Raw genomic sequence first — 11,013 nt, 5'->3', positions numbered from 1 at the left:
ACAGCTTTCTAAAAAGCTTGGAATTTCACTGCCCTGAGGGCCAGTTTGGATCTTTTTGTCTGCAGCATTTAGGATCCTAGTGATAATAAATTATTTATGGAGAGTTATTGATTAAACTTAGCAAAATAGAAGTGGAGAGAGAAGCAGCCCTCCCCCAGGGCAGCCAGTGGCTCTTCTCAGCACCCTTTTGGGTGGGCGCATCTACACCTGACCGCTTACTTTAAATGTCACTCGCAAGGGCTGGGCCCTGCTGACGCGGGAGAACTGCTCTCTTCCCAAACACACTCAGCCCAGCTGTAAGTGTAGCTTCTCCAAGATAAAATGCTTCCCACCCGCCAGTACCTCCGGCCTCTGACGGTAAGGCTAATGGCTCTGTCAGGCTGTCCACCCTGGGACTGTGTGAAGGCCAGGGCCCCTGAGCTCCATCCACCACCAAGGAACCAATCCCGCACAGCTGTGGGACCAAGTAATTGATGGGAATGTAGGAAAGATTGCCTCTGCTTGCTGGGCGAGATGTCCGATATTGGAGCAGGCCACCTGGGGAGGTCAGAGCCCTTCTACCCCAAGAGTTCTGCACAGTTCACGAGCTATGGCGGGTCAGAGGGGTCCACCGTGAGGGGAGAGTTGGGACTGGGTTGCTGAGCTCCTCTGCCGCCCATAGGACCTCTGTGTGCCGTGGGTAAGAGCAACTCTCTGCAGGCGGTGTCGGCAGCCTCCCCACCGCTGTCCCAACCATAGGCATGTGCCCATGCTGACAGGCTGAGTGGCAGAGGCCCTGAGGGGACCACCCAGAATCCCGAGGCTTCCTCTGGCCCTCCCCTATTCCAGCCACTCTGGCTGCTGTGTTTAAGATTTGGTTCTGTCCTCCAGCTTGCCCTGTCCTTGCCCCAAGTGTACGGCTGGCACAGGGCAGGTGCATTTAGAGCTTCAGTCCACCCTGGCATGAATTACTGTGTGGCTCTAGCAGGTGGCTTTCCTTCCCAGAGTCTTACTTGCCTTCCCCATACAGCCAAAGCCCAATCAACTTCAACTGTGCTGGGGCTGGCACCCTCAGGCTTGGTTAGGAGCTTGTTCTCCTACTGCAGGCCCGTGAGACCCCTGCAGCTCAGAGCCCCCTCTGTTGCCCACATAGAGGGCAAGAAGTCATCCACTGATGCAAAAATGGACAGACCCCTATCCTTTGCCTTTGCCACTGGGCACCTCTCAGGTGCCCCCTCCCTTTTGCGATTTTCCTTGCCCCCAGAGCATCCTTCTCCCAGTCCCTTTCCTCTGTAGGACAGACAGGGCTGCCGAGTGGCTTTAGGTTGGGGTGAGAGGTCCTGGACAAGGGGGTGTCCTACCGACCTAACGTCACATGTAGCCTTGACTTGGCTGTCTCAGCCCTGCCCTCCCTGACCCTACACGTGCTGCATGCCCTGGCAGCCCCACCAGCTGCTGCCAAGGACAGCACCCCTGCGCCTGATGGCCGGCTCCCAGGTGGGCTTGCCAGGAGGCCTCGGGCTGGGAGGCCCAGCCTAAAAGCCAAAGCCGAGCCCCAGAGGGTGTGGCTCCCAACAGGCGCAAACAAAAGCCCCAGAGCCAGCCCAGAGATCTGCAGAGCCATTCTTTTCCTGGCCTCAGAAATGGTGAGTGCTCCTGGAGGAGGCCTGGGGGGTGTGGAAAGGGGACCTGCAGGCAGGTGAGGTAGAGATGGGGCAGGAGGAGGGAGCAGGTGTGTGCTTGCAGGTGTGGGAGATTGCGGGGGTGGCGGGGGACTATGCTGAATGCTGACACGGCCAGGCCAAGTCCACACACACCCTCCAAGGCAGCCCTGGCCGGCCGGCTGGCTATACCCTGTCAGCAAGGCCAGCCAGCCCTGCCCCACTTGCCTGCAGAGCCCTCCACCCACATGTCAGGTGCGCATGAGGTCCCCTTGGGCCCTGCTCCTTTACCTGCTGGTGATCACTGAAGGCTGGGGCCAAGAGCCAGCCAGCCCAGGCTGCCACCTATACCGTGAGTAACTGGGACCCGAAGGCTGGGGGCAGTGGGAACTCTTTGGGAGGGGAGGGAGCTAAGATGAGAGGCCAAGCCTGTCCGGCAGCCTGCACCCTAGGCAGACCCACACAGAAGTACAGCATGTGCATGGAGGCACCGTTTACCCCTCGCCCATCTCCTAGCTTTCAATGTGACTGTACGAAGTGACCGCCAAGGCACCTGCCAGGGCTCCCACGTAGCCCAGGCCTGCGTGGGCCACTGTGAGTCCAGTGCCTTCCCTTCTCGCTACTCCGTACTGGTGGCCAGTGGCTACAGGCACAACATCACCTCCATCTCCCAGTGCTGTACCATCAGCAGCCTGAGGAAGGTGAGGCGGGCCAGCGGCAGGGCTTGGGGGCAGAGGAAGGCCACGGTGGGCACCCAGGACAGCTGGCTGAAGACAGCTCCCCTCTGGCACAGGTCAAGGTGCAGCTGCAGTGTGGGGGGACCCGGAGGGAAGAACTGGAGTTCTACACAGCCAGGGCCTGCCAGTGTGACATGTGTCGCCTCTCACGCTACTAAGGGCCCTCCTTGCGTCCCAGGTTCCCATGGGTGGGACAAGCCAGCACCTGGGATGCCAACCTGCAGGAGGCTCTGGCCCTTCCAGTTACTTGCTGGGGTCTAACTGGAAGTGCCCATAACCTCTGAGAGCGGTGTTTGCCTTCTCCTGTCCCCACCCAGCCCTGCCCCCTGCCCTGCCCCTAAATAAACCAAGCCCATCTGGAGTTTCGCTCTTTATTAAGTCTACCCCCAGCCAGGGGAAGGGGGCAGACCATGGTTCCTGTGACCCACTTCCCCAAGACACTGAACTTCATTTTGCCTGTGCCCTCACCCCTCCCCCTGCCCAATAAATAAAAAGGGACAAAGGACATCAAGGGCGAAGGAGGGAGGGACAGGACAGTGTCTGTGTGGAGGGTGAGCTGGGAGAGAATAAATAGACCCCAGGCCCCACAGTAGGGGTGAGGAGGGGGCTCAGCCGCCCAAGGCCGGAATAGCCAAGGTGCCGCAAGTCCTTGGGGGAGGCTGGGAGCAAGAGTGGGGCCGCCTGTGCTCCGGAGCCCAGCTTGGCCCTGCCCACAGCTCCCCAGTCACGTCCTTCTTCGAGGGCCAGAGAGCTTGGCTGCCCAGGTCACTCGCTCCTCTTCTGGTTCCCCTGGTCAAGGCTCCCCCAGAGGGCCCCGGTGGGGGGAGTCCACAGAACCTACTCAGGCAGGGCCAGGGCACACATGTGTCTCTGGGCCCTGGGGCAGGGGAAAGAATGGAGGGGTAGCCAGCTCTGGATATCACATCTCCCCTGCTGGGGGGCTCTCTAGCTCTGCCCACCACTGGCAGCCACCTGGGGTGTAAGGCGCTGGAGGGGTGCATCCCTGGGCCCTGGGGTGCCCTGCAGCCGGCGCAGCCGCAGCTCCTCCAGGCCCTGCCAAAGCTCCTGACGTTCCCGGGCCTTCTGCTGCTCCCTGGGGAGAGAGGTGAGGCAGCTGCCCTGCCCAAGACCCCACACCATCCAGCCGCCTTTTCCACCCAGCTCTGCAGAGGGGTGCCATGGAGGAATGTTGTGACTCCAGAGGATTTCCCCCCCTTACTTAGGGGAAAGAGCTGACGGGAGACTGGTCCTGGCCCTGGGGCGTGAAGGCAAGCCAGCCAACCTGGGGCAGCCCTGGTTGAAAGGGAGGAAGCTGTGGGGGCTCAGGAGGGGCCAGCGCCCAGGCAGCTGCAGGAAGGACTGGCAGCGGGCACTTCTGCACTCCCAGGCCAGGGCAGCGCTTCTCAGCTGAGCCCATTCCTTCCTATCTTCGCTCCCCACCACACCCACCCCGCCACTCACTGCTGTTTCTCCAGCTTGTAGGAGGCCGTGAGCTCGTCAAAGAGCTTCCCGTTCATCTCCATGAAGGTCTTGAGCACATTGTAGATCAGGGACACGATGGTTCTGGGTGGGTGAGGGAAGGCTTGGCTCAGGTCCACCTCCATCCTCCTCCTCCACATGCCACCTCCCCCCACCCCAGGGTCGGCAGGCAGGGGCTGAGCAGGCACTCACTGGTTCCAGTGCTCCTTGGAGACCTGGTAGAGGGTCCCAAACACGGCCGGCAGCACAGTGTGACAGTTGTCCTCGATGAGGCTCAGGATATACTCATTGTTCCAGAAATACAGAGCCCGCTCTGCAACCTGCAGCAAATGAGATGGCACCAGGTGTTGCAGTGTCCTTGGGGCAGACAGGGTCTGGAGTCCAGCCCTGCCCTTAAGCCAGGCCCTCGCCCACCCTGCTGTTCCATGTGTGGGGCTCAGCTGGGAGGAAGCAATGTGGTGACAGGGGCAAATGCTAATTCACAGAATGTGTCCCGCCTTGGGGGCACTGCCAGCTGCCAGGGGCTGGGCCCTCAAGTGGGACCAAGGAAGCATAAGGCCACCATGGGAAGGGGACCATAAAAAGGCTGCTTTCCTGCTGGCTGCTCACCTCGTCACCACCTCGTTTCTTTGGGGAAAGACTGATGCTGGCCTATTTCACAGATGAGAAAGTTTAAGCAGACTCAGGGTGACAAAGGATTTGCCCAAGGCCTTCCCCCATCAGACAGCAGAGGGCAAATCTGGGGCAGGCCCTAGGTTTTCTGACCCCAAGTGCAGCGTCTCCCCATTCCCAGACTCAGGACTGGGGGGAAAGTGAGGGCAGAGAGAGTGAGATTTTCAACATGCTCAGTCCCTGCCCCCAGGCTTGGTCCCGAGTACCTGGAAATGGGGGCTGGAGACACAGCGGGCCACCTGCTTGAACAGGGGCTCCTGGATCTTCACAAACTGGGAGGGCTCGATGACATCAAGGATCTCTTCCATCTCCCCCAGAAACATGACCTGGAGTCAGGGTTGGGGGACACAGGGACAGAGACGGCAGCTCAAACCCGCCCTGCCCGCCTTCCGCAAGCTGAGCCCCCTGCCCTTCCACCCTCTGGTGGGCATCACAGAGCTTCCCCAGACCTCCTTCTGCGTGCAGGTTTTTGGCCAGTATTTGAGCAGCCCCCGGATCACCTGTGAGGAAGAAGGGGGTCAGACCTGCAGAAGTGGGGACGCTCCTCCCCCACCCTGCCCCCTGGGACTCACATGCTCTGTCAAAGTGGCATCTTTCTCTAGAAACTGCACGACACAGTAGGCCAGCTGTAAGGGGCAGAGCAGAGAGAAGGAAGCTGGGGGCCTGCAGCGGGGCCAGGTGCCAGGGACCAGTGCTGGACCCACAGGCCATCACCCACTGCCTGGAACTGTAGCGGGGGCCCATGGGAGTGGAGACATAGTGATTTCTCAGGGGAGAACCTGATGCACCTTGCGGAACATTCCAGGGTAGTCTGCAGATTGCCGGGGCCTCACCTGGGCATGGAAGACAGACAGGGATTTGACGGAGTGCAGGGGAATCAAGACTCGAACCAGGAACTGCTTGTGCTCTGTCTTCAGGGGCAGCGCGAAGCCATTGATGATGCTAAGGAGGGAGCAGGAGGGGGTAGGAGGTCACGGCCCAGCCCCTCCACCCTGAGCACCCAGCCCCTCCATCCCGAGCACCCAGCCCCTCCACCCTGAGCACCCAGCCCCTCCATCCCGAGCACCCAGCCCTTGCCAGGCAAACTAGGGGGACTCACCTTCCTAGGATCTCCAGCAGCTCGGCCACACCATTGAAGTGCTCAAGTTCATAGATGAACCTGCCGCGGGGGAAGAGAAGCGGGCAGGAAGCTCAGCCCGCACTCCTAGCCATCTGGCCTGCCTACCCTGTCCCAGAGCCACACCCCTCCTCAGCCCGTCCACCCCAGCCGCACCTAAGTCCCTCTCCTCCATCCAGAGTGTCAGGCCACCTCTTCCTCCCACCCCCTCCCCACCCAAGACCTGATCCTCCGGTGACCAGCAGGCACCCAGGGGAGACTCCGTACTCAGTATGCCAGGAATCCACCAAGAATGACACAAACATAGAATATCTATGCTGCACCACCCAATCCCAGGGGAGGCTATTCAAAGCCCACACACAGAGGAAGACATGGAGACTCCTGAAGTTACTAAGCAGTAAAGCAGGGCGCCCCGAGCTCAGCATGGCACGGCACGTTCAGCAGCTGCTTGCGGCACCAGCATGCCCTATGGGCGCCAGTTCAAGTCCCAGCTGCTCTACCTCTGATCCAGCTCCCTGAGGATGTGCCTGGGAAGGCAGCAGAAGATGGCCCAATTGCTTGGGATGCTGCCGCCCACACGGAAGGCCCACACGGGAGGCCCGATGGTGTTCTCGGCTCCTGGCTTCAGCCTGGCCCAGTCCTGGCCACATACTGTGGTCATTTGAGGAATGAACCAGTAAATGAAATCTCTTTCCCTGTCTTTCTACTTTCCACATAAATAAATCTTAAAAACAAAGCCAGTGGTGAATATAATATATGTTGGGCTCCTGGAAGACAGGGCTCAAAGCTGTGACAGTGACCGGTCTCCATGCACAAGCTGCCATGGACACTGCCTCATGTCCCCTCAATGATGGTCCTGTGGGCAGGACAGGCAACATCCTCCTTTCAAAGATAAGGAAAGTCAGTGGGGCGAGCTCAAGCCTTCGGACCAAGTCCTAAGACCCAAATACTGGGACCAAACTCAAGTACAGGCCATCAGAGCTACGACCCAGAGCTGTGGTTGTGACCATGTGGGTGCCCTGCATCCCGTGGCTGCTTGAGCTCAACACATGCTGGCAGAAAGAGCCTCGCTGGCTCCTTACGACCTGGTGATGAGAGAAAGGAGAGCGAGGCTCCTGGAATGGGCCAGCCCTGCACCTGTCTCTCTCTCTGCCTCCAAGATCTTCAAAATGAAAAACAAACCCCCATGTTCTGCTGCCTCCATAGGCTCTGAGCAGTTAATATTCTGGAATCTGTTGCTGAGAAAGAACCTCACATGGCGCCCCCCCACGAAGGCCTCCCAGACCCCCTCCTGGGACAGGCCGAGACACGCACGAGCACCCCTCACCGTAGGAAAATGTGGTTGCACTGCTTGCGGATGTAGGCCCGCAGCCCCAGGAACTTCCCATAGACCCGGTGCAGAATGGTCTTGAGGTACTCACGCTCCCGGGGGTCCTCACTGTCGAACAGCTCCAGGAGCTGGGGGAGGCCAGGGTCAGGGGTCAGGGCCACCCCAGCAGGGTTTCCATGCTCTCCCACAGCCCTCCGACAGCCCCGGCAGGCAGCACCCTGACTGGGCTCCCCACTTCACCATCAGCACAAACTTTTGATCCACATAACGCTTGGCCACGGAGGGCTGGAAGTCTGGGCTCTCCAAGAACCGCAGGAAGAACTCGTATACCAGCTGGGGGAGGGACAGCGCTAAGTTAGCGCCAGCCTCGCCCCCTTGTGCCCCACCCTGGGCTCTCAGCCAAGCAACAAAGAAACCTGACTCCCGGCCTTCCCACCTGCAGGTGTGGCCACGAAGGCTCCAGGTTGGGTTCGTCCTCCTCGGGGTCAAATTCAGGGTTCTCACTGGGGGGCAGGGTCCGGAAGATGTTCACGGAGATCTGAGAAGCAGACAAGACAGAAACCAGGGAACCCCTCATGCACAGTTCTAATGGGGGCGACGACAGTACCTGTCCCACCAAGTAAGTCACCTCTTGGGCCATGTTCACCGGAACACCAAGTTTAAGACCAGAGCTGGGGGAGGAGGGGCTAGGAGGGTAGGCAGGTGCACCCAGTGGTGTGGGTGAGACACAGCCCAGGCCTCGGGCAGGTGTGCACCAGTGGGAAAGCAGTGCGGCCAGCAGGCATCGTGGGCAGAACAAGGGAGGCATCTGATCTGGGCATTGAGATGGGCTGTGCAAGATGAGACCATAGGGCCACGGCACCCCGGACCTCAGGGGAGACATGGCAATGGGACAAGGCTGGGAGGCCCTGAGCCGATGTCAGGCACCTCACTGAGCGCTCTGAGGCCAAGCCAAGACATGCAGGGTATATTCTCCACATGGGGTTCCCACCTTGGGTCAAGAGGGGTCCCCTGGAGGCTGGGTGCCCAGTCTGGGCGGGAGAGGGGTGCGCTTACCATGCGGATGATGTCAGGGTACACGGGCTCAATGAGGACGCCCCGGGTGCTCCCCACACATTCCACCAGCTCGTTGAGGGCCGCCCGCTTCACCTCCTTCCCCTTCAGGTCAGCCACGCAGTCCAGGAAGTCGAACATGACCCCGCACTGGGCCAGCTTGCGGCTGAGCAGGTCATGCAGCTCAGAGGCGGGCACATCTGGGGGTGGGGAGGGGACTAAGCCAGGGCCTGGGCAGGGCAGCTTGGTCCTCTCCAGGGCTGCTTCTCGGGGCAGCCTCTGCTGTCCCCAGGCCCCTCACACTTGGGTGTGAGGAAACAAACACCTTTCACCCCCTCCTCCTCACTCCTGGGGTCTCCCTCTCCCAGCCCAGAGAGAAGATTCTCAGCTGCCAGTGGCAATGACAAGATCAAGGCCTCTACTTGGTTGCCATGGCAATGGCAGCTAATGTTTCAGAGTCCTGGTCAGTCCAGTCCCACGTGAGTGCGAGACAGCATAGCTCTCGACAGGTGCCCCCCCACCCTAAACAGCCATAGCCATCATAGGTGTACCCAGTTCTAGAAATCAGAGGGAAGGTAGGGCTCAGTGCCAGCCAGCTCTAGGGGGCCTCCTGGCTCGGCCAGTCTGGCCCTGTAGCCTAGAGGTAGGTCAGGGCAGGAACTCCATGACGACCCGAAACACCTCTCTGGGACCCTAGCAGCTGGCCAAGCTGATCATGACCTCCGGGAAGCCAAGCTGCAGGCGCCACCCTTGGCAGTGTTCTGCCACCCACCCACCAGAGCAGGAGTACCTCCAGATGCCCCACCTCTGGGGATGACAGCCTAGTCAGGCCATCCTTCCACACAAAGGGCTGGAGGCTCGAGGCGTCCCTAGCCTGCAAAGGACCTTCCCAGACTTGGACAAGGCCCCAGCTGCCTCTCTGGCCCCTGTCCCTCGTCCGGCCCCAGCCTTGCTGGACCCCCTCCTGAGGGGTGGGGGCAGTGCAGGTGGCAGGTGGCAGGCAGCCAGCAGTGGCTCACCTTTGAGCAGGGGCAGCGGTGTCAGCTCCTGCTGGTTGCTCTGGTAGCGGAACTGCGAAGAGCTGTGGGAACGCCGTGGCCGGGCTCTACGCAGGGAGCGCCGAGAGAAGCCATCCACTTTGTCGGGTGGGGGCACGGGGGACAGCCCCGGGGAGGAGGGGCTGGTGGGTGTGCTCGCAGGGGGCAGCTTGGTCTCCATGGCTGTCAGGGAGCAGGTCAGGCGGTCAGGGTCCCTGGGCTCCCCTCAGGGCCTGGAGGATGCTGAGCGAGGCTGGCTGCCCTAACTTGGGCCCATCTTGACTGGGCGTTGTGGGGCGGGACAGGGATAAGGACGGTGCGGGGGGGGGGGGGGACACAACCACAGTCCTGGCCCCCCCCCAGGGCCTTCAGCGACTGTCCAGTCCTGGGGGGCAGGCTGGCTGCGAAGGAGGCTGGTTCAGGCCTGCGCTGTTGCTGTTGCTGCTGCCTGCAAGTCGCAAAGCGAAGCGTCCAGCCGGCTTCCTACTCCGGTTCTTGCGGAAACCAAGTGCGGAAAGGAAGGTCAGAAAAAGAGGGAGCAGCTGGTTGTGGGAATGGGGGCAGGGGACGCCGTAGCAGGGCGCCCACATGGGAAAACAAGGGCGCCGTGCCTTCCCCTCTTCAGCGCGGCCCTGTCCATCTCTACCCTCAGCCCCAAAGGCCCCGGCGCCAAAATGCACCTATTCCCTTTCTGAGTAGGGACCCCGTTCCCCCCCTCCCCTGCCCGCACCTGGTCCACCAGCCCCCATCCCCGTGGACATCCCTGAAAACGGGGCCCCTGTGTCCCCATCCCAGCCCTGCCTAGGACTTGGCACCCTCCCCACCTACCCCCCACCTCCGTCCCTCCTCCTTCACCGGGCCCCCAAACCTCATTGCGGGTGGATCGGGGAACACTCACTTTTCCAGCCCCGCTGGGTCACCGGCCCCCTGGGGCTGCCGGTGGTGGAGAGGGGGGCAGAGGTTCAGGGCTCCTGCGCCGCCGCGGTTCCGCTCGGGGCTCTGGGGCTGGGCGGCGGCGCTCCTGGCTGTTCTCCCCAGCTCAGGGCGGGCTGGAGCATGCCCTCCTAGTTCAGCCCCCGGCTCGGGGCCCCGCACACCGGCAGGTTCTGAGCCGGCAGCGCGGAAGAAGTGCTGGGGACTCGGACCCAGCGCACAGAGCGGGGCAGCTCTCCGCGCACCGGCGCCCGCCACCGGGGTGCTGCTCAGGATGACATCAAGCCGCCTCCCCCCACCCTCCCCGCCTCGCCAGGCCCGCACCGCCCCGCGGGCTGGGGGGGGGGGGGTGCTGCGTCAGGGACCAGGGGACACTGGGAAGTGTAGTTCCTGCCTTGCTTTAAAGGGCTCTGGAGTCCAAAGGGGTGACGCGCCAGGGAGGACTCCGGGGCCCGATCTGGATGACCTCCAAGCTAAGGCTGGTCTCCTAGACTGACTTCATGAGACTGTGAAGGGAGAGAGGAGGACCCAACAGTGCACACCCTGGAAGCAGGCCACGCATGCCATACCCGGGCCCATGAATTGGAACAGGGCCCCCTAGGGCCCTGGCTAGCCCGTGGGAACCCCAGACTCACCGCCCCCCAAATCCCCACAAGGTAGACACTTTTAAACTCCTTGGATACCGGCGCTGGACTAGTTAATGCGCCGCAGTGCACCTGGGCCTGCTGGGAAGGGTGGGGTGCTTCGGAGGCTCCTGGGCAATGTAGTCCATGCTCAGTCCTGCAGTCCCCCCTCCTGTCCCTTAACTACGGTGACATCATGGTCTCGACTTTAAAGGGCCAGCCGGGGAGTGGCAGAACATGAGAGCACAGGTGGGGTTCCAGGCTGCAATCCCTCCTCAGGAGGCCTGATCTCCCCCTTCCCCCACCCTCGACCTTCAGCCCCTCTTTGGGTCTGTCATTCAACGCCCCATAGCTGGGCATCCGAGGCACAGGTGGGGTTCCAGGAGCTTGGC

At 61.4% G+C, this 11,013-nt stretch overlaps 2 protein-coding genes across 2 annotated transcripts; one reads left to right on the top strand and one right to left on the bottom strand.

Moving 5' to 3' along the window:
- Window positions 1–513: 513 nt before the first annotated feature.
- Window positions 514–2,706, top strand: GPHA2 (glycoprotein hormone subunit alpha 2). Its single transcript, XM_040970794.1, has 4 exons — window positions 514–612; window positions 1,875–1,992; window positions 2,157–2,341; window positions 2,434–2,706. Exons 1-4 carry the CDS (start codon window positions 514–516, stop codon window positions 2,533–2,535), a joined length of 504 nt encoding a protein of 167 aa, XP_040826728.1. The 3' UTR covers window positions 2,536–2,706.
- Window positions 2,707–2,740: 34 nt separating this feature from the next.
- Window positions 2,741–10,641, bottom strand: PPP2R5B (protein phosphatase 2 regulatory subunit B'beta). The gene is made up of 15 exons (XM_040970740.1): window positions 10,630–10,641; window positions 9,964–9,998; window positions 9,048–9,559; window positions 8,032–8,228; window positions 7,412–7,513; window positions 7,216–7,308; window positions 6,973–7,103; window positions 5,628–5,687; window positions 5,362–5,470; window positions 5,101–5,154; window positions 4,978–5,028; window positions 4,735–4,854; window positions 4,049–4,176; window positions 3,839–3,940; window positions 2,741–3,470 (listed from the first exon to the last, which is right to left on the bottom strand). Exons 3-15 carry the CDS (start codon window positions 9,244–9,246, stop codon window positions 3,323–3,325), a joined length of 1,494 nt encoding a protein of 497 aa, XP_040826674.1. The 5' UTR covers window positions 9,247–9,559; window positions 9,964–9,998; window positions 10,630–10,641; the 3' UTR covers window positions 2,741–3,322.
- Window positions 10,642–11,013: the final 372 nt, after the last annotated feature.

This window comes from Ochotona curzoniae, unplaced genomic scaffold (assembly GCF_017591425.1).
Source record: "Ochotona curzoniae isolate NIBS_2020 unplaced genomic scaffold, NIBS_Ocur_1.0 scaffold_4937, whole genome shotgun sequence".
In the NCBI taxonomy this organism is placed as follows: domain Eukaryota; kingdom Metazoa; phylum Chordata; class Mammalia; order Lagomorpha; family Ochotonidae; genus Ochotona; species Ochotona curzoniae.
This window is presented reverse-complemented; position numbering and strand designations above follow the sequence as displayed.